The sequence below is a fragment of the Heliconius melpomene genome, chromosome 19 (genome assembly GCF_056956725.1).
Source record: "Heliconius melpomene rosina isolate 202511_hmr_F chromosome 19, ASM5695672v1, whole genome shotgun sequence".
NCBI lineage: Eukaryota > Metazoa > Arthropoda > Insecta > Lepidoptera > Nymphalidae > Heliconius > Heliconius melpomene.
The window spans coordinates 10585906-10613387 of record NC_140407.1 but is presented as its reverse complement, the minus strand read 5'-3'; the positions used below and the strand labels follow the sequence as shown (position 1 = coordinate 10613387).

At 32.5% G+C, this 27482-nt stretch overlaps 3 protein-coding genes across 3 annotated transcripts; 2 read left to right on the top strand and 1 right to left on the bottom strand.

The window, feature by feature from the left end:
• Positions 1–3787, top strand: LOC146528712 (juvenile hormone acid O-methyltransferase-like). The gene is made up of 4 exons (XM_085203271.1): positions 1–410; positions 1207–1378; positions 1456–1564; positions 2381–3787. Exons 1-4 carry the CDS (start codon positions 49–51, stop codon positions 2557–2559), a joined length of 822 nt encoding a protein of 273 aa, XP_085059397.1. The 5' UTR covers positions 1–48; the 3' UTR covers positions 2560–3787.
• Positions 3788–6931: 3144 nt separating this feature from the next.
• Positions 6932–10593, top strand: LOC146528711 (juvenile hormone acid O-methyltransferase-like). The gene is made up of 4 exons (XM_085202695.1): positions 6932–7420; positions 8728–8899; positions 8977–9085; positions 9755–10593. Exons 1-4 carry the CDS (start codon positions 7059–7061, stop codon positions 9931–9933), a joined length of 822 nt encoding a protein of 273 aa, XP_085058821.1. The 5' UTR covers positions 6932–7058; the 3' UTR covers positions 9934–10593.
• A 1346-nt stretch (positions 10594–11939) lies between these two features.
• LOC146528710 (synaptic vesicle glycoprotein 2B-like) lies at positions 11940–27044 on the bottom strand. Its single transcript, XM_085202694.1, has 11 exons — positions 26918–27044; positions 25260–25421; positions 24926–25088; positions 24137–24258; positions 23430–23668; positions 22697–22842; positions 21601–21709; positions 18540–18838; positions 18165–18292; positions 17662–17713; positions 11940–12154 (listed from the first exon to the last, which is right to left on the bottom strand). Exons 1-11 carry the CDS (start codon positions 26988–26990, stop codon positions 12109–12111), a joined length of 1539 nt encoding a protein of 512 aa, XP_085058820.1. The 5' UTR covers positions 26991–27044; the 3' UTR covers positions 11940–12108.
• Between the last annotated feature and the right edge of the window lie 438 nt (positions 27045–27482).

The following is a 27482-nucleotide window of genomic DNA, read 5'->3' as shown; positions in this document are numbered from 1 at the left end:
CGTCGAACGCGCACCCCTTTGCGCACTATATGTAAAAAATATCTCAACATGGACAATGCTGAACTATATAATGAAAGTAATATTTTACCAAAAAGAGATGCATTGCAATGTTTAGAAGAATATGCACAGAAAATCAAATGGAAAAACGACGAGAACATAGTTTTAGATATTGGCAGCGGAGATGGAAGTGTTACAACAAATATACTAACAAAATTTTTACCTAGTAATTGTACTAGAGTCGTGGGAAGTGATAAAAGTGACAGAATGGTACAATTCGCAAACAAACACTACGCGTCCAACCTTATCAACTTTACCATCCTCGACATAGAGGGTGACTTACCTGACGAGTTGCGAGGAAAGTTTGATCTCGTTTTTTCTAATTACGTTCTACAACGGGTATTACAGCAAGAGTGAGTACTTAAATAAGTTTTATACTTTATTACACAATAGATATATTTAAATCAAATAATGAAAACTGAACTATGAAGGGTTCCGTAACGGCAAATAAAAAACATATACTACAACCACCACCACTATTATATTAATCGTGATAAACTATTTTAAACGGACTTTAAAATAATAAATTCTCAATTCGAACAAAAGCTATTTACTTTGAAATTATCCGATATTTCCTAAGAAAACCACGAATTGAATTTGGTTCAAACCAATTTTCATTTGAAATTTTCACTGACTTAATTAATTATTTTTTTTATTTATTCTCTATTGCGCGCTTTTTAAAAATAAAAATACATGTGCTAAAGGCGGGCTTAACGCTAAAAGGAATTATCTACTAGACAACCTTGTCGGATGGGGAATAGTTGTGTATAATACAGTATGTTATACACAAAATACCATGTCTTACAAAACAAAAATATACTATAACTGTATGTGTATATATATCTATATATTACATTTACTTACATAACATTACATTTATTATATTTTAACAAGAATAACTGTTTGAGTTGACGTTTAAATCTTCTATAATTCTATTTTTCTTTTTTCATCAAAGGAACAAAATATTTTCATAATGAATAAACTTTCTTCGAACTATTTTTATCCTTACCTTTTAGAAAAACATGGCTGTCACAGCCCACAATGCATACTCTTGCCATTTGATTACGGAACTCTAAAAATTAAAAAGAGAAGAGAAGAAAACAATACACCGGGAATAACTTCATGATAAAACTTATTTATATGTTTCAGGATGGCATTCACAAATATATACAATTTACTGACGAGGGGTGGTACTTGTCTACTTACATTCTTGGGATACAAGCCCTTGTATACTATTTATAGAACTTTAGCTCGCCAAAAAAAATGGAATAATTGGCTGAGAGATGTTGAACATTACGTCTCACCATACCATGATTGTCAGGTAATTAAAAAATTAAACATCATTTCATAAATATGATTTCCTAACTCTTGGACCCCATGTTAAATTGGTTTTTAAAGGACCCTGAAAAAGAAATTAAGAAAATGATGACATCTATCGGATTCAGAAATATTGAAGTACGTTGTACTGAAAAATCGTATACATACATCGGTTTGGAGGCTTTTAAAAGTAAGCAAATTAATATTTTGATTATAAATATTTGTAATATATTCAGTCGTGGTGCAGGGGCACAAAGTGTGACTGTACCTAAACAAGACTGGCTTTGGATTCAACCCTCACTGAAGGAAATGAAATATTTATTTAAATTTATATTTCCATTTCTTCGCTCTGGTGTCGATCCCTAAGCGCGGCGTTGAGTTTCCCCACTCAACACGCAATGCCTTCAAACTTCGGCGGAAAGTGGGTAACGGAGCGTCTTAACACTAGGTGTCCTCTGCCTACCTTGCTGTAAGCGGGATACAAATTGAAGCTGCTTTAATTCTTTTTTAAATATTTGGTATCACTTTTCGTAGGATTGGCTGAAAGTCTTTGTATACAAATTCAGAAAATACTCGTAGTGGCACGGTCTCTTATTATAAACGCTATTGTTTTCTATTCAATGGAATGAATTATTTCGATTTCTTTGCTCTGGTAACACTGAACACGGGTCCTAACCCACCACTGGTCTGCGGCTATTGAAAGCAAGGGAGAGTTCTAGCAAAACTTTCATCGTACCAGCTTCCCGAGAATTCATGTAAGTAGATCGCTAGTTTTCTCACTGGGCGCAGCATTAAGGTCACTGTCGACAGTATTTGTTTGTTTATTTTCGGATTACATGCCCTTGAACGCTGGCATCCCCCAATCACTTACCACCAGGTGATCCGACCGCTCGTTTGTCTTGTCTTTTCCATAATAAAATACACACCAAAATACTTTTTCCCTGACCTAATATAACAGAGCTTTCTTAAAAATATAATTTTAAATATATTCATTTTTTGGTAACAGATATTATAGCAGCAATCGATCCGTTTAATATACCACAGGAACTGATGGAAGATTTCCTAGAAGACTATATGAAAACTGTTAAAGATTTGAAACTCATAGACTATGTTCACTATAATGAAGAAGGTTCAGTCAGAACGAGAGTAAACTATCGTCTTATCACGGTATTTGCCGAAAAATAACTAGTAGAAATTGTTACAGTATATTATATATTACTTTTTATAAGATATATATTATTATACTAGTGGGCCCGGACGCGGCTACGCCCGCGAAAATATAAGCCTAAATAATTAAAATAAGTTAAATAATAATAAGTGGAGATTTATTATTAGAAAAAATATCTGAGTGACCGAAATGAACAAACAAAAGAAGTAAAAGTAACTAAAGGAAATTCTTAATATTAGAAAAAGTACCTAAACTTTGCCGTGTGCCGTACTAAACATTTTTCTATATTAAATAATTATTAATTTTTGCGAACAATATTAAATAAAATCCCAAATGATTAAAATTACGATATTTTAAGTGTATAACATCGGTATAGATAACCGAACTGAGATAAATTAATTATAAGCAGCAAATAATTACATAAAAAATAATAGTAATTCGAAAATATATAAAAATTTACAAAATCATCAAACCATCTGCCCGTTCGCGTCGGTCATACTATGCCGCCCGTAGGCTAGGTCATTTGGAATCAGTCATATCTCCTTAATTATTATTAGAATGTTATACAGTAAACTATAATTTCCATCTAGATGAAATGCTAAAAGTGACTCTTATATTTATTTTCATAAGGATGAATATCAAATTATAGAAATTATCTAATTTTTGTTAATGTATACAAATCTATATCAGTATGCATTAAGCAAACTCACTTTGGGTGACGTTTTCTTAAAACAACAAACTTTGCAAACCGTAGCTTAGCAACGCGTAGCGACGATTGTTATAAACATGGCGGAATAAATTGCATGTCAAATTAATTATTTTAATATATTTGTATATATCGACAATATTACAAATATGAGAAAAAAAAGTATCCTATGTTCATCCCGAGACCCTCAAGTATCTCTATATGAGAATTTTATCACAATTGAATAAGCGGTTTGGCCCTGATTGCGTAAAAGACAGACAGACAGACAGAGTTACTTTCGAATTTATAATATAGGTATGGATATATATTTTGTTCATCTCCCAATGCCTAATACTACGATATAAAATACTGCATACCTTATTATTATACTAGTGAAATTAGAAATAGAGTTGAAATTTGAAATGAAGGTGAGTTGAAATGACAATTGTGAAATTAGAATAGAGTTGAATAAATTTAGAAATACAATTTATTACTATTTTACTCTTATGTATGTATTATATAACCTCAGTATATGTAGTACACACATACAACTGTGTACGTGGACGGATATCTGTTTCTTTTTTGTTGTTTCTTTATTTTTATCAAAATATAAAGTAACTTAAATATATGATTTTATATAATATAATTTAATATTAATAATAATTCTTTATTTAGTTCAGATGGAATATAACTATTATATAAGACAGATTCCCGGATTTCGCATAGCTTTGTATATAGTACGTATAAAAAAATATAACTAATGCAAATTAGAATGTATAATTAAGGTGTAATGGTGATTAAAATAAATATTTATATTTTTTATTTTATAACAAATAATAATTAATGAAAATAATTTTATAATTTATTTACCAACATTTATTATAGTTATATGTTATCCTAAATTTAATTAATTTTATTGCTGTATTTTTCAAAACAATAATCGTCACTCGTCGCAGGAAGTGTTAGAGCTAAACTTTGTGTGTTAAAGGTTATTTATCAAATTAATGATTTTATAAATTATAACACGCCTTGGGAATGAAATGCTCGCTCCAGTCTTTCAAAAGTATCATTGTCACAACAAATAATTAAATATATTGTATTTGTATAAAATTGAAGAAAAAAAGTCCCGCTGAGTTTCTCGCGCCGGTTCTTTTCAGGTATGAGGCATTAACTTTAGTGAACTGATGGTAGATTATTTCACGTTCAAAAAATGAAGCATGTAACTTCTTATTTTGAATAAAATGATTTGAATTTATTATGTAATTATATATGTTCACTCGGGATAACACTCGGGAATGGGCAAAAATTTATGGAACCCGGGAATACCCTCTAATATTAATAGTATGTCATTGGATAGGTTATTTCCGTAGGAACTATTTTTGTTATGACATTTTGTCAAAACAAATATTTTCTTGGAGTGAAAGAAATATAAAAATTGTTAATAATGATAATTATTTTTTATTATAATTACATTCAAAAGCACTATAATTAAATCTATTATAAGATCTCTAGTTTGGTATTTAAGGTAGCACGGCTTAGGGAGGCCGTCGTGGCGCAGCGGCACAAGGGTGTGTCACTGTAACGCGACGGTTATGGGTTCAATCCACACTAGAGGAAGTGAAATATTTGTTTACGTTTATGTTTCCATTTCTTCGCTCTGGTTTTGAGGCAAAGCGCGGCGTTGAGTTCTGCCATTCAACACGCAATGCTTCCAGAATTCGGCAGAAAGTGGGGAATGGAGTGTATTAACACTAGGTTCGCTCTGCCTACCCTGCTGTGTGCGGGATACAGCGTGACGCTGATGACTTAGGAAACATTTACTATAATGTCTTTTAAAAATATTGGTGGTGCATTTAACTCTTGACTCATCTCATGCCGTACCCAGGCGTGTTTGGATAGGCTTCAGGGCGAGACAGTATGCAAAATAAAGTATTACCATGAAAAAAAGTAAGCACAATAAAAAACGTCATATTCATTAATTATTTTTGTAAAACTTTGTGTCATATATCTCTTAATAGACAACCGTGAGAATAAAGCTGTGACAACAAAAATTGTTCCTATTAAAAAGACTTTTCCAATGATATATGTCTTATTGCTATTGGTGGTCCCAATCTGTCCATTCTCCCGTCACTCGACATTTTTTACGGCAGGCTCCTCAGATTTGCGAGTCAATGTAGGTACTTCCAGCTTGTACTAGACTACTACGCCAATAATGAATGGCAATAGGTAGGAAATAGTGCAACAAAGTTCGTTACAGTAAAGTTCTTATGCACAAAAATACACTAGTTTTTGTTTCATTAAGAACAACTTAGTAGTTCTGATTTTACAGGCATGAATTTTGCAAAAAATTTGAGTGCCGCTCACAGTCACGTGGCCGGTGTGTGTGACATGGGAAGGGGTGTACCGAGTACTAGATAAATATTTAATTGTTTTTTTTAAAGAAAATATAATATACATGTATACAATATCTATAGATACTAAGTTACTAAGTTAATATCTAAGTTATTATATATATACATTTGACACATAAGTTTCAAATAATAATTTTTAAATGTCACTCGTCGACGTTTTCCAGAAAAAGTCCTGCGCGGATGGAGTATGTACCAAAACTGTACCAAATATAATGAAATTGAAATTATTGAAGGTACCTAAACGTACTATCGATTAATGGCGTGTGTATGATGGCACTCTGAACCCAATTAATTTAAATATATTTAAATATTTTATTATCGGACTCCATGTATATACAACTGTATATGTGTATATCACGTTTCACATATATTAATATATTAAACAGGTATTCGAATCCTCGGGTGTTTCAAATAATATCGAGATAATGTTCTCAGTCAAGTTTAATTAGATAAAGAACAAAATAGCATTTTTAGGCCAATGGCAAGTTTAGTGGAAAAACAGTGAATGATGTCATCGTTATTTTCAAAATGTTAGACATTTATTTTAGTATTTACTTCATATACATAGGTACACTGGTAATAAATCTACCATCAATTAATATTGTTGCGCTTTGTAAAATAGTATTTATTACTAACCTTTTATGTTATCTACATTTTGTAAATATTTTATTCGCGATAAGATGCCAGAGTGCCATTTTAAGTGCCAGTCGTGGCGCTGGGTCACAGGTGTGTAAGCGCGACTGGTTGTGGGTTCGATCCCCACTCGAGAAAATGAAATATTTATTTAAATTTATATTTTCGTTTTATCGGAATGGGAAATTCAACACTAGGTTCCCTCTACCTACCCTGCTGTGCGCGGGATACAGTGTGAAGTTGATATTATGCCCAAAAAATGTATTATTATAGTTATCACTACACTATTATTTTTGTTGATATTAATTATTATGAATTAAATGTTTAATATTCTCATTTCTTCACTCTGCTGTCTAGGCAAAGCTCGTTTTTGAGTTTTACCATTCAACACGGCATGCCTTCAGAAGTCGGCAGAAAATGTGGAACGGAGTTTCTTAACACCAGTTTCCCTTGCCCTACACTACTGCATGTAGGATAAAGCGTGAAGCTAAAAAAGATCAATGAACATATTACTAAAATAGAGTGGAAAGACGCATAAGGATAAATAAATAATTAATAAGGCTTAAAATGTTTTCTCACTTTATCATAGCTTATACTTTCATTTTCTCAATTTCAAGTTTTACGAGCAACTTTGTCTTTGTCGAAGTTAGCGAACGCTCAACGATGCCGTCCATCGACAGGTATAAATACATACGACATAGGCTCTTGACGAGACTAACTGAGGAAACCACGCCGAACGCGCGGCGGCAACTAGGGCATTATATGTAAATCTAAAAAATATCTCAACATGGACAATGCTGAGCTATTTCATAAAAGTAATACTTTATCAAAAAGAGATGCATTGCAATGTTTAGAAGAATATGCGCAGAAAATTAAGTGGAAAAATGATTGGAACACAGTTTTAGATATTGGTAGCGGAGATGGAAGTGTTACAACAAATATACTAACAGAATTTTTACCCAGTAACTGTACTAGGGTCGTGGGAAGTGATAAAAGTGACAGAATGGTACAATTCGCAAACAAACACTACGCGAACAACCTTATCAACTTTATCACCCTCGACATAGAGGGAGACTTACCTGACGAGTTGCGAGGAAAATTTGATCTCGTTTTTTCTAATTACGTTCTACATCGGGTAATACAGCAAGAGTGAGTACTTAAATAAGTTTTACATTTTATTACACAATAGATATAATTAAATCAAATAATGAAAACCGGACTATGAAGGACGTTGTTAGCTTAATCAAATTTAAATAAATAGAAAAACATGCAAAGAAAACATTAGAACACAATATGATAGACACAAAAAAGTTGGGTAATTAAAAAGTTATCGCCATTTGAATGAACTCAAACATATATATAGCAATCCATATCTATACTTATACTTATAATAAATCTGTATTTGTCTGTGATAAATTTATTTGTATTTTTAACCGGCTTTCAAAAAAGGAGAAGGTTCAAAATTAATATTTTCGATTCGATATTCTACTAATTATTTTAGATTCGATTTCAATATTGGATTCTTGGATTCGATTTTTGTAATATGCAGCCATTACAGTTATTTTACAAAGAAATATAATTATCTATATCTATATATATAAAAGGACTTGTCCTCACTGACTGAGGTAAGACACACGCACAGCCGTAACCGCTGTGCGTTGAAACGTAAAATTTGGTTTACTTTCGTAGTCTGGACATCCACTGGTTGAAAGCTTGTATGAAAAAAAATTTAAATCAGCACCGATTTTTATAAAATTTGAAATTTAGATTTTTAAAAATATTTAAGTGAACACGTATTTCATCGTTTTCTAGAATTCTCCCCCTAAGGGTGCAAATAATAGGTTGAAAGTTTGTATGGAAAAATCTTTAAATCGCCACCGATTTTTATAAAATTTGAAATTTAGACTTAAAAATATTTCATTGAACACATGTTTCGTGGTTTATTAGAATTCACCTCTAAATAAGCAAGCGAAGCTGCGCGCGTCCGCTAGTATAATATAAATCCTTACCCAAATTAATAATTTAACATTTAAGGGTGTTTCTGAACGAGCAAATTAAATTATTCATTGACATCAACACATTTGACTGTCAGTCAATTCTGTTTATTAAATGAATAATTATGTAATTCAAGCGGGCGAGGCCGCGGTCGGGCTGCTAGTATAAACATAAGATTCACAATTTGTTTCGAATTATGGGGTATATTGTAAATTATAGTAAATAAGTCCTCTGACAGGTGTACCAACGATTAAGTCAAGTTCTGGAAATCGCTGGATGCAGGCAGCGTAGAGAAGCGGAGATCCTTGGGAGAACCGTATGACCAGCAGTGCACTTAAAAAAATCTATAACGATGATAAATTATCGAAAATTTCCGTAGACCTAAGAATACCGAATTCCCATTTTATATGATATACTTTACTCTGTATGATGTGGAGGAATTTACCGTTTATATGTTTCAGGATAGCATTCACAAATATATACAATTTATTGATGGGGGGTGGTACTTGTCTACTTACATTCTTAGGATACGCGTCCTTTTATACTATTTATAGAGCTTTAGCTCGCCAAAAAAAATGGAATAATTGGCTGAGAGACGTTGAACGTGTCGTCTCACCATACCATGATTGTCAGGTAATTAAAAAATCAAACATCATTTCATAAATATAATTTCTTAACTTTTGGACCCCATGTTTAATTTATTTTTAAAGGACCCTGAAAAAGAAATTAAGAAAATGATGACATCTATCGGATTCAGCAATATTGAAGTATGTTGTACTGAAAAATCATATACATACATCGGCTTGGAGGCTTTTAAAAGTAAGTTAATTAATATCTTAAAAATAAATATTTGTTTCTCGAATATAATTCGAGACCAGTCGTGGCACAGGGACACAAAGTGTGACTGTAAATGCGACTGGTTTTGGGTTCGATTTCCACTCGAGAAAACGTACCTAATATTTATTTAAATTTATATTTCCATTTCTTCGCTCTGGTATTGAAGCAAAAGCGCGGCGTTGAGTTCCCCCATTCATCACACAGTGCCTCCAAAATTCAGCAGAAAGTGGGGAACGGAGTGCCCTAAACCTAGGCCTTCCTATCCTCTAAGCGGGATACAGATTGAAGCTGATTTAATTCTTTTTAAATGTTTGGGATCACTTTCCGTAGGATTGGCTAAAAGTCTTTGTATTTTCCATTTTTTGCATTTTTTTAATTTTTATTAAGTTCAGTGTTTAACAAAAAATACTCAAAAATGTAAACAAATTCGGAAAATATGTAAATTTTTGTGACTATCGACAACTATCGTACGTATTTCAACGACAATACAACGTTACGCTAAAACAAATAGATCTATTATACATTCCCTGGAACATCATTCAAAATTGTTTACTTATTACTACAACCACATCGCCACATAATCATCAGTTGAAATTATAACAGAGCTTTCTTAAAAACATAATTTTTAAATAAATTCATTTTTGGTAACAGATATTATAGCAGCGATCGATCCGTTTAATATACCACAGGAACTGATGGAAGACTTCCTAGAAGACTGTATGAAAACTGTTAAAGATTTGAAACTCATACACCATGAATACTATAATGAAGAAGACTCGGTTAGAACGAGAGTAAACTATCGTCTCATCACGGTATTTGCCCAAAAATAACTAGTAGAAATTGTTACAGTATATTATATATTACTTATTATAAAATATTTTGTTCATCTCCCAATGTCTAATAAATTAAATTAATAAGAGTTATTGAGAATTGCGAAATGTATATTAAGGTGTAATTAATGGTGATTGTAATAAATATTTGAATCATATTTTTTATTTTATAAGAAATAATTAATATAAATTACAACATATAAAAGTTATCCTGCATTAAATAAATTTTATTGTTGTGTGTTTTTCAAAACAATCATCGTCACTCGTCTGACTTTTATATCCAATGGATCGGAAATAGAAAAGTTACTACTGTAAGGTGTTAAAATATTTTTTATGAGATTCACTCGGGATGTCACACTCGGGAATGGGCAACCTGGGATTACCCTGTAACATGTCATTGGATAGATTATTTCCGTACGAACAACTTTTGTTATGACAAATCTAAGAAGCCTGTACTGCCTGCCTGCCTTTTTTTACAAAAATGTCGAGTGATGAGACAAGGGGCAGATTGGGACCACCATCCAATAGCAATAAAACATATGTCATTGGATAGGTCTTTTTAAAAGAAACAACTTTTGTTTTGACAGCTTTATTCTCATGGTTGTCCATTAAGAAATGTTTGATACAAAGTTTTATAAATAAAAAATATATTGAATATAACGTTTTTTATTATGCTTACTACGTTTATTTTATGGTAGTACTTTGTTTGCACTGTCTCGCCCTGAAGCCTACCCAAGCACTCCTGGATACGCCGAGATGCCGTCAAGAGGTAAATGCACACCAACAATATTTTTAAAAGACGTTATAGTAGATTAGGGGCTCGCCCGCGGCTTCGCCCGGTTGGACTACATGATTATTCATTTAATAAACAGAATTGACTGACAGCCAAATGTATAGATGTCACTGAATAATTTAATTTACTCGTTCAGAAACAGTCTTAAATGTTATCAGCCTTATATGTTGCTAATCAATAATTGATTAGGGTGGGGATTTATAATATTCTTTATAAAAATACTGTAATGATTGCATATTACAAAAAATACCCAAATCGAATTGAATTAATATCGAAATCGAATCCAAAATAATTAATCAAATAAATGAATCGAAAATAATTAATGGAGAACTTCCTCCTTGGTTAGAAAGTGGGATTGAAATACAAATACATTTGGATTATTATATATTCGTAGGCAAACTAATGCCTTAAATTCATTGAAATGACGATAACAATTTTTTTAATGAACCGATTTTGATGCAACAATGAGATATTATGCTGAGTTTAAAGCAAAGCAATTTGTGAAAGTGTTAAGTAAATCGGTTCAGTACTTTCAGAGATAAGCGTGACCATACATACAGACAGACATTCAGACAGTGAGACAGACAGACAAGAAATTTAAAAAAATATTTTTGCCTCCTATTATTCTTTTTAAGTGTCCCTCTATCCAGTTCAGTCAAACATACTAAATGTACAGACAAAATATTTTTACTGTCTTATTAAGTACAGATTACAAAATATTTTGTTCATCTCCCAATGCCTAATACTACCTTATAAAATAATGCATTAATTTACCTTATTATGATTACTAGTGGAATTAGGAATAGAGTTGAAATGTGAAATTAATAAGAGTTGAAATGAGAATTGTAAAATAAAATGGAGGTCAGGATACATTTATTACATGATGGATAATAAGTTATACAAATTGTACAATTTTGTGTCCTCCGTATTATTTCATTTCATTGACTAGTTTTAATTAGTGCATATAAACATAAAAAAATAGTTTTAACTTTCGTCCAGAGTGTTATTAAAAATTTGCACTATATATTTGCAGGCAAACTCATGCCTTGACTTCATTTGAATGAAGTCAGTTTTGCCTGCAAATATATAGCAATTTATATGTATGCTTATAAAAAATGTACTTATATAAAACATAACCATATAACATGTAAAAAGAATGTAATGTTATAAAAAAATATACGTATAATAAATAATTAGCTTTAAGTTAAAAAAAATTAAAATTTAAGTTAAAAAAAATATATATATAAATATGAATATCAAATATCTACATTAGTCGTATTTTTAAATTCACAACAATCAAAAATTCTCATAGAAATTACAAAAAAAACATTACAGATTAAAGTAATAAGAAAATATATTAGACGTTATTCTATATCTACTAGTTACATTTGTGCAAATACCGTGATATGACGATAGTCCATTCTCGTTCTAACTGAACCTTCTTCATTATAGTATTCGTGGTCTATGAGTTTCAAATCTTTAACAGTTTTCATATAGTCTTCTAGGAAATCTTCTATCAGTTCCTGTGGTATTTTAAACGGATCGATCGCTGCTATAATATCTGTTACCAAAAAATGAATATATTTAAAAATTATGTTTTTAAGAAAGCTCTGTTATAATTTTAACTGATCATTGTGTCGCTGTAAGGTTGATAAGTAACAATTATGAATTATATTCAAGGGAATGTGTAATAGATCTATTTGTTCTAGCTTTACGCTGTGTTGTCGTTGAGATACGGGAGTATTGCTAATTTCCGCCCACTTTTCGGCACATATTGTGTTTGTGTTTTTATGGAAAAGACAAGACAAATGAGCGGTCGGATCACCTGAAGGTAAGTGATCACCGCTACCCCCCGACCCCCTGTAACGCCGGACTTTAAGGTGGAGATAGACCCGCTTTTTTAGGGTACCCATGAGGTATCGACCTGGAAACACTGCTGCAGGTAGGCCATTCCACAGTTACGTGGCACGTGTGGAAGTTGCTACGAAACCACATTGTGGATAGTATTTCAGTTTGTGACGTTCTGTGTGGTTAGAATTTTAATTTTCTCAATTTTTTTTCTTAGTTTAGGAAAACTGGTCAAACGGGTTTTCAAAACCCTCTCCATGATAATTGCGGTGGAGAACGCACAGCGAGGACACGTCTCTAGGCAAATACAAAGTGTCAAGCCATTCACAGATTACTGGGTCCTCAAGAATTCGTTATTTGTGATCAAATAGTTCAAGCTGATACTAGAGTGCACCAGCTCAGAGATAAGAACAGTATTTCATATAAGGCCGAATCGAGGCCCTTTAGCCTTATATAGGGCCAAGATACTAATTTACTTACTTTTAAAAACCTCCAAGCTGATGTATGTATATGATTTTTCAGTACAACGTACTTCTATTTTTCTGAATCCGATAGATGTCATCATTTTTGTAATTTCTTTTTCAGGGTCCTTTAAAAACAAATTTAAAATAGGGTCCAAAAGTTATAAAATTATGTTTATGAAATGATGTTTAATTTTCTAATTACCTGACAATCATGGTATGGTGACACGAAATGTTCAACGTCTCTCAGCCAACTAGTCCATTTTTTTTGGCGAGCCAAAGTTCTATAAATAGTGTACAAGGGCATGTATCCGAAGAATGTAAGTAGACAAGTACCACCCGTCGTCAGTAAATTGTATATATTCGTGAATGCTATCCTGAAACATATAAACGGTAAATTTCTCTACATCATACAGAGTAAAGTATATCATACAGAATAGAAAAGTAATACACATTCGATAATTTTAGGCCTACGGAAATTTTCGATAAGTTATCATCATCATAGACTTTTTTACATCCACTGCTGGACATACGCTTCTCCCAAGGATCTCTGTGATGGTTCTACGCTGCCTGCATCCAGCGGCTTCCGGAAACCTTGACTTGATCATTGGTATACCTGTCAGGGGTCTTATCTACTATAATTCGCAATATACCCCATAATTCGAAAAAAAAATTAAACTTATGTTTATGTATTTATGTTCATATATTTATAGTTAAAAATATTTAATATTTTTTTTATTTGGCGATTAAATTATAATGGTTTTATAATATTGAAATTGCGCCTTACGATGAACAATCAATGATTATTAAAAAATAAGGATAAAAATAGTTGTAAGAAATTATGAAATTATTTAGTTCCTTTGAAGAAAAAAGAAAAAAAATAGGATTATAGAAGATTTAAACGTAAAATGAAACAGTTATACTAGTTAATTTATAATAATTATATATATAAATATATATACAGTTATAGCATATTCTTGTATTGTAAGACATTGTATTTTGTGTATATTATATTGTGTTGTAATGTTTTTTTGCACATATTTCTATTTATTTAAATTTGAGGTTGCCTGGTAGATAGTGCTATTTAGCGTTAAGCCCGCCTTTTGTACATGTATTTTTATTTTTAAAAATCTGTGCAATAAAGAATAAATATCTTTCACTCGAATTGAGAACATCTTCTTTTAAAGTCCGTTAAAAATAGTATGTCACGGTTAATATAATGGTGGTGGTGGTTGTAGTATATGTTTTTTACTTGCCGTTACGGAACCCTTCATAGTCCAGGTTTCATTATTTGATTTAAATATATCTATTGTGTAATAAAGTGTTAAACTTATTTAAGTACTCACTCCTGCTGTACTACCCGTTGTAGAACGTAATTAGAAAAAACGAGATCAAACTTTCCTCGCAACTCGTCAGGTAAGTCACCCTCTATGTCGAGGGTGGTGAAGTTGATAAGGTTGGACGCGTAGTGTTTGTTTGCGAATTGTACCATTCTGTCACTTTTATCACTTCCCACGACTCTAGTACAATTACTGGGTAAAAATTTTGTTAGTATATTTGTTGTAACACTTCCATCTCCGCTACCAATATCTAAAACTGTGTTCCCATCGTTTTTCCATTTAATTTTCTGCGCATATTCTTCTAAACATTGCAATGCATCTCTTTTCGATAAAGTATTACTTGTATGATATAGTTCAGCATTGTCCATGTTGATTTATTTTTTAGATTTACATATATTGCCCTAGGTGCCGCCGCGCGTTCGACGCGGTTTCCTGAGTTAGTCTCGTCAAGAGCCTATGTCGTATGTATTTATACCTGTCGATGGACGGCATCGTTGAGCTTTGACTCCGACCAAGTCAAAGTTGCCTTTAAAATTTGAAATTGTGAAAATGAAAGTATATGCTATGATAACGTGAGAAAACATTTTAAGCCTTATTATAATATGTTCATTGATCTTTTTTAGCTTCACGCTATATACTGCATGCAGTAGTGTAGGGCAAGGGAAACTAGTGTTAAGAAACTCCGTTCCACATTTTCTGTCGACCTCTGAACACCTGCCGTGTTGAATGGTAAAACTCGACAACGCGCTTTGCCTCGACACGACAGTAAAGAAATGATATTATTAAATGTTTAATTTCCTCAACTTATAATCTGTTAAGTTTACCGTTGTGCGTTTACCCCTGCGTCAGGACTTCCCTCAATCTAATTTTTTTATTCATATATAATAAATATCTACTATAATATACCATCTAATATAATAAATATCTATGAAAATAATAGAATAGTTATAAAACTAAAATAATTCATTTTTTAGGATTTGTTCAATTGTTCATGGCAAACGCCTGATATAATTTAATAGCAATAATTTTTTTATCACACATATGGTAATAGATGATATAAATAATGTTACTTATTTTGTCTTACAATTAACCTGTCATAGCATTGTAATATTCTTTTGGGTTTAACTTGACACTTACTAGTGTCCACACTTAAATATGCTGTTTTAATTATTACTGAAAGAAGTCAACCTGATAGAGGAAGAATTACACTACAATTATATTTCTTCTCTATATATTATAAAACAGTAAAAATATTTTAATAATATACAATATATTTTTTTAATTTCTTGTCTGTCTGTCTGTCTGTCTGTATGTATGTATGGGCACGCTAATCTCCGAAAGTACTGAACCAATTTACTTAAAACTTTCACCAATTGCTTTGTTTTAACTCAACTTAACGTCTAAACTTTTCGTCAAAATCGGTTCGTGAAAAAAAATTTTTGGGATTTGAATGAACTTAAGGCATGAGTTTGCCTGCAAATATATAGTAATTCATATCTATACTTATACTTATAATAAATCTGTATTTGTTTGTGATAAGTCTATGTTTTTAACCGGCTTTCAAAGCAAGGAGGAGGTTCTCAATGAAATATTTTCGATTTGATATTCGATTAATTACTTTGGGTTCGATTTCGATATTGGATTATTCGATTCGATTTCCACTCTGTCCCTTTAACACTCTGTGCCTCTTCGCTTTGCCTGCACTTTGCAAGCAGTAAAGCCGCCATTGCCGCTTCCCGTGAGGACTCCGTTAAGAAAATTTGGTAACCCATGTAGAGTCCATTTCCTCTGTTGTAAAAATAAGAAAGAAATTATTTAAAACGTACTTAGATCTTTACGCGATTTACGGTTACGGACGATTTAGAGTTATTTTTTATTTATAATTTCACAAAACAAAAAAAAATAAAGTTATATAATTATTATTCAAATTAACAGGGGCAGAATACATTCATTCATTACATACATGACAAACAATTACAATTAGTTAGAGACAAAGACTATAATTTTTTTTTTCAAGTTTACATCCGGGTCACAGATTTTTATAATACGCACATTGGAACTTGATTTTTCCTCATTGAATGTTAATCAGCGTGTCTATGACAATTCATTATTTCTATTTTCTAGCTATATGTAAATAAACATACATAGCATACTATGCTATGTATGTTTATTTACATTTTACGTAGCAAAAACACCGAATAACAGAATATAATTTAAAGCCAACTATTTAAATGAGGTGACCTTAACAGAGGTGTCGTTTGAATAATGAGCGATGTAAAAAACTGTTGTTTTTTAGGGTTCCGTATTTTTTAAAGAAAAAAGGAACCCTTATAAAATCACTCTATTGTTCATTTGTTTGCCTGTCTGTTTATCAAGATCCTTTATCTAAGGAACGCTTGGAGATATCGAGTTGAAATTCAAACCATATACCTTGACCCACGGCCCTATGATTTTCAGAAAAAAAGTATTATAAACATATAAAAAACATGTATTCGATACTATAAAGGGAATCAAAATTAATAAGGTACTTCCGGTTAACCTAAAATTATGAACTTTTGCAGCTAGCATCTACATCTGTAGATAGTACTGAGTAGTTCAAGGAAAAATCTGGCAACTGGCAAGTAACTACAGTTAAATATGAGCATCGGAAGGGGCCTCATGGTGGTCTTGTCTTGTCTGTCACTATTCATTTGTGGGCGCTGTAGCAATAGAGGTGTCTAAATAATAGACACATTTATATTCTCCGTCTTATTACTTGTAAGTAAGTCTTCATAAAAGATGAAATGAAACACAACAAAAAGGGCTGAAATTTTTATTATTACTTATTATATTATTTTTACAATCTCGCTGTACGAGTATGTTTCTAATATACGAGTCAAATCAGAATATGATGCATATACATTGAAATACTCGTATATTATTTACAGTACAAAAACACATGTATAATAAAAAGATGTCCTTCTCGTAGACGTCTAATAATATATCATTGTAAATGTAATGGGCACAAAGTAAGAAAATTATCTTCAAAGTTCCAATTTTCTTATTATTGCGGAAACTTACCTACTTCAAATAGCAATATGCACAAAATGGCAAAAAGCAAATTATTGCCTTATTTCTCTCGTTTCAAGAGATAGATGAAACGAAAATCAACTTTCAAAAATTCAGTTCAGTAAAAACATTTTTAGGTAGTGATAAAATGTCAATTTCAATTGTTTGTTGATATACTTATTATTTAAATAAAATTATTATAACTTAGAGACGCGTTATAATCTTTTGTAAATTTGGCTTTTTGGGAGTTTTTCTTGACCTCGGTAATAAAGACGACAGCACACCGCAAACTAAAATGAAAGAATGATATTTTAAAAGACATTTTAAGACACAGGGGGGGGGGGGGGCAGGGGCACAAGCGTGCGACTGTAATCGCGATGGTCGCGGGTTCGATTTCCAATCGGGGTAGTGAAATGTTTAATATTCTCATTTTCGTCTTATTATTCTTTAAAATAATCTTGTACAAAGATACATATTTCATGTTACGAAAGTGCTTTTTAATAACATATTACTTTTGACTTCATATTATTGTACTGTAAGAAATATTTTGATTTCAAACATATTAATTTACTTTCATATGTTTCCAAGTTCTACAGAGAGAACCTCTTAAAACATCATTCATTTATATACTATAAGTAAATTTCTTAGCCTACTTGTTGATTGCTTTATAGGTAACTTAGATAACATTTTACTGTTAATATAATTAGAATTGTAATGGTATTTCTTATTATGTTTACTTACATATAAATATGCCCCCTAAAAGATAAAAAGTTGATCTACAGAAATCATTTATAAGCACACCAGTAACATTCGTCCCCACTATAGAGCCACATCGACCAATCATCATCGTGAGGCTTACCGCCGTACCTCTATAAAAGTATTTAAAAAGTTATTTTGTATTATAAAATTATTTATTATATTTATTATTAAGTATAAGAAAGTGAGTAAAAAATATTCTATTTCACACTGTTGTGCACAAACATATCGACAAACACTACAGTGTTTCGTCATAAAAAAAAACGAAACAGTCAATTTTAATATTGGTTTAGGGTTATAATAATATAACCCGGGTTATAATAATAGTTTATATACAGAACAAATATAGCTAACAATTACCTTACATTCGTAGGAAATATCTCCACAACGTATGCATTTATGGGACCGACTACTAGTGCCATGAGTGGAGCGGACGACAGTAGTACAGTAAAAACTATATTTTTTGTCACAAAATTAATTAAAATGCAAAATATGCCTATAATTATATAGATTAATATAAGAAGCGTTTGCTTCCCCAGCAACTTCACCGTAGTGCTGACACCTAGCGCTATGAAGGCGCAACACACATTAGCAACTGTGGTAATCAAAAAAGTTATTGTTTCTATCGAGTCATCGCATACCGGCGTTTCTGCTGTGGTCTATAAGAAAATAAAATATATACATAGTTATTAAACATAATTATGTTTCTTGTTTGAAAATATTACTGTATATAATGAAATCTTTCACACATAGACTATATTTATATATGAAACTAGCGACCCACTCGCGGCTTCGCCCGCTTTAACTATTGAATTACTCATATAATGTATGTGTTTGCAAAGCATTTAAGATAATGTGAAAATTACTGAAACCCTACTGCAACCCGCATTTTGTTAGTTCCAGTAAGGATTTTCCGATTGTCTTAAAATAAACACAAATAATAACACAAACAACAGAAAACTTAATCAACTATCAGGGTCTAGGTTCTCTGACCGCGGTCTCAGACGAAAACCTGTTTTAGAGCAGACACATGGAAGGGGATGCGGGGGGGGGGATTGGAATTGGACCCTCGGTTTCCTGAGGGAGGCCTAGATTAAACGACCAAAGTCAAGACGTCTGACCTCGGGCGGCCGGCTATGCGGAGGGCTGCTCCTTAGGTGCAGATCAGCCGATACATCAGCGCAATGGAATACGTTGGACGCGAGACGACTAATGTGTACCTCTAGGGTTTCTACCTAGGGTGGGTTACGGTGAGTGGCGCGTGGTGTTCACGTAGTATGGTGCCTGCGTCACTCGCCGGAGGGTGAAATTCTGTACTACCTGCAGGATTCCTCGCTGAGTAATACTCGCTAGGGCATTGTGATGTCATCAGTGTATAGTGCGTAGAGAGCAGGTGACAAAATTCTGACTGGGACAACGGCAGCTATCGGGTCGCTGCTAGACCCCGCACTCTCAACTCTCACGCAAAATGTCCTGCCACTTACAAAGCAGAGCGGCAAAGACATGCGCGACGTGCTGGGGGGTGCCCGCTCTGAGCACTTTATGAAATAAGCCCGAGTGCCAGACGCGGTCGAATACGCGTGCTACGTCAAGAAAGACTGCTATTGCACACTCACACTCTCTCTCGGTTGATCACTGTTGCATGGTTTACCCAGAGTGGTATACCCGCTCGCCAAACTGCTCGCTTCTTGGGTGGATGTGCGACTGGTGAAGTGAGAGAAATAACTTCTCGAACAGCTTGGCGACCATGCTGAGGAGGATTTTAGATCGGTATCCCTCAACAGTATAATGAGCAGGCCCTCGTTCCATGTCCGGGGGAAAGAAGCCAGGCGGGTGCGGCGGATCCACTATTATAAGCAAAATGTTGCGGGGCACGGGGGGACGCGTGGTGGACGACGAACCGTTAATCAGCAAGGATTTTTTAGTACTTTAATTTTAAATCTATGCTACCAATCTTTATAATATATTTAATATATTTAAATCACTATAGATAGTATTTATGCAGGTGTATAAATATATATATGTTTGATCGCGCCATGCCCTGTCTTTTAAATTGATTCCTCTAAGATTAGGTTGCCTGGAAGAGATCACTTTTAGTGACAAGGCCGCCCTTTCACATTTATTTTTTGTACGATTTTTTTTTTGTTTTTGTTAAATATATTTAATATGGTGTGAAATAAAGAGTTTTTAATGTTTTTATGTTTATCACTATTTTTAGATATTTAAATGACTATTTTTAAACAGCAGAAATTATTAACAAAAACCTACCTATTAATAACTACTACAACAAATATGAAAACAAATATATCGCGCTTAAATAATACATTCAACTCCAATTATCCAATACGTGCAAACGCTTCTAAATCTTCGTTGCTATAGAGGCAGGCGGGTTTTTTTTCCGAGCTAGTGGTTAATGCTGTTAGCCCTATTGGCTTTTACAGCGACATCGGTTGGGTAGGGAAGAGGGTACTCTGGCCCTGATGAAAAGCAAGCAGCACGTGGCTGCCTGTGAGGAAAATTAAATAGAATGCATCGGCCGGGAATCGAACCCGGGCCGCCCGCGTGGCATGCGAGCATTCTACCGCTGAACCACCGATGCGTGTACGGCTGGCGGGCGCGGCGGACTCGCTTGTATAAGCAAAACGTCGCGGGACGCATGGCGAGTGGCGAGCCGTTTCACAGCAAGGATTTTTTGATATTGTAACAACTGCTAAAGTACTTATTAAAATGAAAAAACGTAAAAGACAGTTTTGATCTACATTAAATGGCCAGCGTAACTGATATACTTATTTATATGCTGAGAGTAAGGGATAAGTGAAACTTGACTCGATACAGCTGATGTGTGAACGGCGTGATGTGTTAACAATTAAATGCGTATTTTCTCTAAAACTATTCGCAATTTCGAAATAGCGTTAAAAGCAAATTTTATCTTCGTTTAACGTAGAAATTTAATAAAGTATTTTAAAGGATAAGGATTAATACCATTATGGAAAAATATCCCTTACAATAAAAAATATATTGAAATTATTATTTTTAGACAGAAAAATGATCACTACACGTTATTCTTAAAAAATATGAATATGCCGTCGCGGACTTTTTTGTAGATCTTATTAAGAGGAACAATACTCCAGTACATTATTTTCATGTAGTACTTACCGTTAAAGCAGCGCATGCGCGAAAGTGTCTCAACGGGTAGGACTTTACACACATTTATCGTATTTATGTTAATTTACATAATAATGTACAAATAATAAACTATATATAAACCTTCTACGAAAAACACCCGACTTAATGGTGAAGACCGCATCAAAATCCGTTGGGTGGTTTAGAAGAAGAAGAGTTAGAAACAACAGACAGACACGAAAAGCGACTTTGTTTTATAAGATATAGGATAACATCGCTTGTGCTTTTATTTACTAACTTCATTATTCTTTTTCGATATAATGTCGCAGGCGGTGGCACCTTCATTGCGATAGCCAGTTAAAACTCTATTAAGGACATCTGGAAGGAATATGTAGAGGCCATTTATCCTAAAATATATAAATAATTGAATTAGTGCTTTTTTCAACAAAACATAAAACAGATAATTTGACACAAAATATAGAAAGGTACTAGTACTTATAATTTTAACTATTTTATAAAAATTTTAAAGTTGTCGTAACAACTTAATTAAATATTAGATTTTTGTGTAAAGAGGTTGATAATTAATTTAAATAGATATGCACATATATTAAACCCTTATCATTAATAATGTAATGCGTTATTGATATAAAAAGTAATTTATTTGCGCATCGTTGAAAAAGAAGCTAACTCAACTTATTGTAACGTTATATATATAGAGAGAGAGAGAGAGCAAATAGTAGAACAGTAGGGCCAGACCTGCGTTATTTTATAAAGAGTGAAAGTTTCTGGTACTATTAGTGTGGTACCATTCTTGGGTGATAGTTCTCTGGCAGTTATTAAGATAGTAGTAGTACCTAATTTTCATTAAATTATAAAGCTCCTTTGTTTTATATTTTCTTAGGAATAATATCAGGAATGACGTTGCTCATTGCTCGACAATTAGTGTGGTTTTAACTCCCCACTAGTCACCTCCAAATTCTATAAGCGCCTACGAACATATTAGGAGCAAATAATATTTTTTACATTAGCTAGTTAAAATTATATATTGTTCTTATTATAAATTGATCTTGTCAGTTACTACATGTATCTTTAGTATATTAGATTCGTAAGCGCTTCTAATTTATAAGAGGTGTCTGACAGGGGGTTACAACCTTTCTGATTGTCTGGCAATGGACAACGTCATTTTTAATAATATTGCCAAGAAAATATGAAAAAACTGAACTTTATAATTTAACGAAAGTTTGGTACTATTTTTTGCATCTTAGTAACCTAATGACTGCGAAAGTAACCACCACCCAACATTCATATTCACTAATAGTAGAAACTTTCAGGCTTTATAAAATAACGAAGGTTATTATATAAAATAACAAAGGTATATTCTATATTTAACTTACATAGCAGCACCAAAGAAGAGAGCTCCAGTTAAGATCAACCACTTCAAATATTCAAATTTTAATAAAGGTTTCGTTTGGATTATAAGAGAATTAAAAAACGAAGGTTTTTTAGTAACAGCCTCCGCTGGGATCTTAAGACTTTTCACCTGTATACCAATTTTATTTTATTTTTATTAAATAAGTCTCTTTTGTGATATGTTCATTTAAAATGTATAATTGAGTATATTTGAAGTACTTTATTTAGAACTAGCGGACGCGCGCAGCTTCGCTTGCTTATTTAGGAGTGAATTCTAATAAACCACGAAACATGTGTTCTATGAAATATTTTTAAGAGTCTAAATTTCAAATTTTATAAAAATTGGTGGCGATTTAAAGATTTTCCCATACAAACTTTTAACCCCTTATTTGCACTCTTAGGGGGTGAATTCTGGAAAACCATGAAACACGTGTTCAATTAAATACTTTTAAAAATCTAAATTTCAAATTTTATAAAAATCGGTGCCGATTTAATATTTTTCTATACAAACTTTGAACCCTTATTTCACCCCTTTAGGGTTAAAATTTTTCTAAATCCCTTCTTAGTGGATGTCCAGATTACGAAAGTAAACTTCTGTCCAAATTTAACGTTTCTACCATGAGCGGTTACGGCTGTGCGTGCGTCTTACCTCAGTCAGTGAGGACAAGTCGTTTTATATATATAGATAGATAATGAAATATCTAAATTTATACTTACAGGAAAGCATAAAGGCGATGTGTTTTTATTGCATGAGTATATGATTTTTAAAACATGTAAAGATTCGTCATGTTTTCCTTGTGAAATTAGGTATTTTGGGCTCTCTGGGCCAAAGGACATTAATATAGCACTAATTAAGAAAAAACTTGAATATATTAACGTTAACAATCGCCAAGGTCGAAAGTAATATATTCCAAAATTTATTTTGAAGTTAAGTGGAAGAATTGCCCATGCCAGTACTGTAAAAGAATATTACTATTTTAAAAATGATTATAAACTTTTTGTATATCTTTTGTTTATAGAATTTACTTTTTAAATGGAGAATAAACAGAAATATTTAACATACGCAGTGCTGATAGTTAAAAAGGTAATTGAATAATAACAAAAATGGTTATTTTATACAAAAACTAACGACTAACTTTTTTTTTGTATTAACTAATATAAATAAAATAAAAAAAAATTGTTCACGTTGTATCCGGTACAGAGCGGGGTAGGGAAAGAGAACCTAGTGTTAAGGCACTCCGTTCTCCACTTCCAGCCGAATTTTGGAAGCATTGCGTGTTGAATGGAATTCAACGTCTCCTTCAGTGGGAATCGAACCCGCAACCTGTCGCGTTTAGAGTCACACTGCCCCTGCGCCACGGCTGGCCTCGGACTAATATAAATAATTAATTCAAATAATAATAACAATTTAAAAATATACCTACACGGAACAATCGCCGTTCCTATTAATTGCATTGCGTTTACAATGGAAAGAGTCAGATCTCTATATCGCCTTGGTAGTATTTCTCCAATAAAAGTGTACGGTACCGATGCTGGGCATACTATACTTTAATGCAATAAAAAATTATGAGTTACGTATGTTTAATTAAGGAGATGATCTACATATCAACAAGACTCATGTGTAAATTCTGTCTAACCAGATTTCATCAAAAATAGATTATTTATCACAATAATAATATCGTGATTACAATTAATAACAATTTGATTTTTATACATAAAACAAATTGTTATTATCTTTATTAATTTAATTCAATTTTGTTAAATAAAAAAATCAATATTCTGTCTTTGATAGCTCCAAAGCAGCCAGATAATATTAGGTAAGCATAAACAAAATATTTTAATGCTAAAAACCATAAGTACAATCGAGTTAAACTACTAAATTTTTATTCTTTTTTCTTATTAAGTTATTACATTTAGTTGACTAATTGTAATGTATACATTTATGTATTTACATATTAATGAAATTTAAAGTATCTGTCTGTGCTTTCGAAATAACACGATACTAAAACATATAAAAGGATTTTAAAATTTTTGCCTGTATGTGATGGCTAATCTCCGGAACAGCTGAGCCGATTTTAATGGGACTTTCACTGAAAGTTAGAGGAGGTAGTTTTATCTAGGAATTCCCGCGTGAACGGGATGAGTACCTACCAATTTTTTGTTTATTTTTTAATGTTATTAGGATATTCTACACAGGGCTATATTGACATTACCACAAAGAGCTCAACATTTTAAATATTGTAAAGCTTATAAGATCTGGCATGAATGCTGCAATACCACCAAAAGCCCCCGCTGCTAGAGTACTATATAATATCATCTTCTTCCTCCCACGAGTGTCCACCAGAAAGCCCCATGGAAATGAAGTAACGACTATTCCTAAAGAGTGCACAAAAAAAAGCTAGTGTTTTAATTTAGTTATAAGATGAGGTAGATGTTTATGTATTTAGAACTGAAATGAACTTTAGAACTGAAATGTTTTTCGAAAGATTTCTTGATAATAAAATAATAATAAAAAAATCAAATATGTAGAATTATTCATTCGATTACCTATATAAGGAATAGAGCCCACACTCCCACGTTGTGCATCACTCATATGTAGGTCGCATTTTGCAGCAGGCAAAACATATGCGTATCCAAAAAGTTCTATAACAACTGACATTAAAAAAAGGGATAACACCAAAGAGTATTTTATGTTATACCAGCCAATACCTAAAAAAAATAAAACTTATTTATTAGATAATTAGTGTGAATTAATGGTTTTACAATGATTCAAAATGTGAAAATCTCATGTATTATCAAATTATATCCATTTAAAAGATTTCTTTGGTTGCGGTTAGGATTGGTCTTGCTTTACGGAACGGATGTGAAGTCGGCATAAAGTCCAATAAGGAAGAACTGAGGTTGTCCACGTCCGGGAGTCGCGTGGGCGACTCAACCAATTGGGAATCCATTCACCATACCAAGGTCTAAATAAAAGGGAATATATCTTCCCCGAGTGGTTGGTAGTGTGGTCCAAGTCATTGACATACATAATTTAAATATTTGTTTTATATCCTTAACATATTTTATCTACTATTTCAAAATACTACCTTAATTATTTTTTATCTATTTAATGTAGGTACTTTTAATGTAATGTACATTTACTGGACCAAATTTTATCAAATTCAAATTATTCAAGGTTCATCGATGTATTATCTATTAATAGCGTGTATATGTCCATATTTAACATCAACATGTATATCTATATATTTGTATATTTTTATATTAAACAGGTGTTCGAATCCTCGTGTGTTTCAAATTCGAGATAATGTTCTCAGTTAATTAGAAAAAAAAACAACTTCACGCTGTATCCCGCACACAGCAGGAACAGCAGAGGGGACCTAGCGTTAAGACACTCCGTTCCCCACTTTCTGCGGAATTCTGGAGGCATTGCGTGTGGGTGCGTTAATTAGAAAAAGAATGTAATAACATTTTTAGGCCAATGGAAAGTTCAGTGGAAAAACGCTGAACGAAGTTATCGTTAATATAATAAATGTTACACATTTATTTTAGTATTTACTTCATATAGGTACACTGGTAATAAATCTACTAAACTAAATTTGATTGCGCTTTATAAAGTAGTACTTATTACTAACCTTCTGTGTTATCTATATTTTGTAAATATATATTTTTTTATTTTTATATATATTTAAATATATATTTTTTGTAATTGGATCTCATTGTAATTTGCTCTTTCTTTACCGTACAACCTATTTCGTGTGTTCTTTATATAACGTGGGCAAAATGTTTAGTGCTCAATTGGCATGTGTGGAATTGAGCAAAGAAATGAAAGCAATGCCTTCTTCAGTTTCTTTTTATATTATAACTAGTGGACCCGTACGCGGCTACGCCCGCTTGAATTTAAATTATTTTCAGTTTTCAATAGAGAGATGCGTTAAGCAAGCTCATTTTGGGTGACGTGCATGTCAAATTAATAAGTATTTTAATATATTGATATATATCGAAAAAATTACAAATATGAGAAAAAAAGTATCCTATGTTCATCCCGAGACCCTCAAGTACCTCTATATGAGTATATTATCACAATTAAATTAGCGGTTTGGCCCTGAATGCGTACAAGACAGACAGAGTTACTTTCGAATTTATAATATAGGTATGGATAATAATTATTCAAACAATATAAAAGTTGAAATATTGTTTCTAACCTGCTACAGAGAGTGCTTGATCCAAATCCACATCATTTTTCTTAGAGCCTACAGACTCCGTTAAAGTGTCCATATTCTTCACTGTCGTAATATTTTTTCTCACAATCTTTACTAAAGTAACGACATGCAATAATTATGTCTATTAAGAGAAAGGCATTTTCCGCGCATTCTTATATAAAGGAAATGTTCTTAGAAAAGTTGCCACAGGCGGCCACACAGTGCCTGCATATTTTCAGGGACAGAGTACCCTCTTCCCTCCCCACCCGGTGTCGCTGTAAAGGCCAATAGGGCTAACAGCATTAACCTCAAGACCGAAAAAAAAAAAAAAAAAAAAAAGAAAAGTTAACACATTTTATTGAGTAGCTATTAAACAAGGAAATCTATTTGTATAATCTCTACATATAATAAAACAGCAAAAATATTTTGTCTGTATATTTTGTATTTTTGACTGAAATGGATAGAGGGGCACTTAAAAATAATAATAGAAACTAAAAATATTTTTTTTTAATATCTTGTCTGTCTGTATGAATGAACTCAAGGCATGAGTTTTATATAGCAATTGATA

Bases quoted from the DNA above. Each gene is read 5' to 3' on its own strand.
- LOC146528711 (XM_085202695.1), top strand. From the start codon at position 7,059: ATGGACAATGCTGAGCTATTTCATAAAAGTAATACTTTATCAAAAAGA. The intron at 7,421-8,727 runs GTGAGTACTTAA...TATATGTTTCAG, and splicing joins CATCGGGTAATACAGCAAGA to GATAGCATTCACAAATATAT. The intron at 8,900-8,976 runs GTAATTAAAAAA...TTATTTTTAAAG, and splicing joins CACCATACCATGATTGTCAG to GACCCTGAAAAAGAAATTAA.
- LOC146528712 (XM_085203271.1), top strand. From the start codon at position 49: ATGGACAATGCTGAACTATATAATGAAAGTAATATTTTACCAAAAAGA. The intron at 411-1,206 runs GTGAGTACTTAA...TATATGTTTCAG, and splicing joins CAACGGGTATTACAGCAAGA to GATGGCATTCACAAATATAT. The intron at 1,565-2,380 runs GTAAGCAAATTA...TTTTGGTAACAG, and splicing joins CGGTTTGGAGGCTTTTAAAA to ATATTATAGCAGCAATCGAT.
- LOC146528710 (XM_085202694.1), bottom strand. From the start codon at position 26,990: ATGGACACTTTAACGGAGTCTGTAGGCTCTAAGAAAAATGATGTGGAT. The intron at 23,669-24,136 runs GTAGGTATATTT...ATTCTTTTACAG, and splicing joins AGGAACGGCGATTGTTCCGT to TACTGGCATGGGCAATTCTT. The intron at 17,714-18,164 runs GTAAGTAAACAT...CTTTCATTTTAG, and splicing joins TTTAGGGGGCATATTTATAT to TTTGCGGTGTGCTGTCGTCT.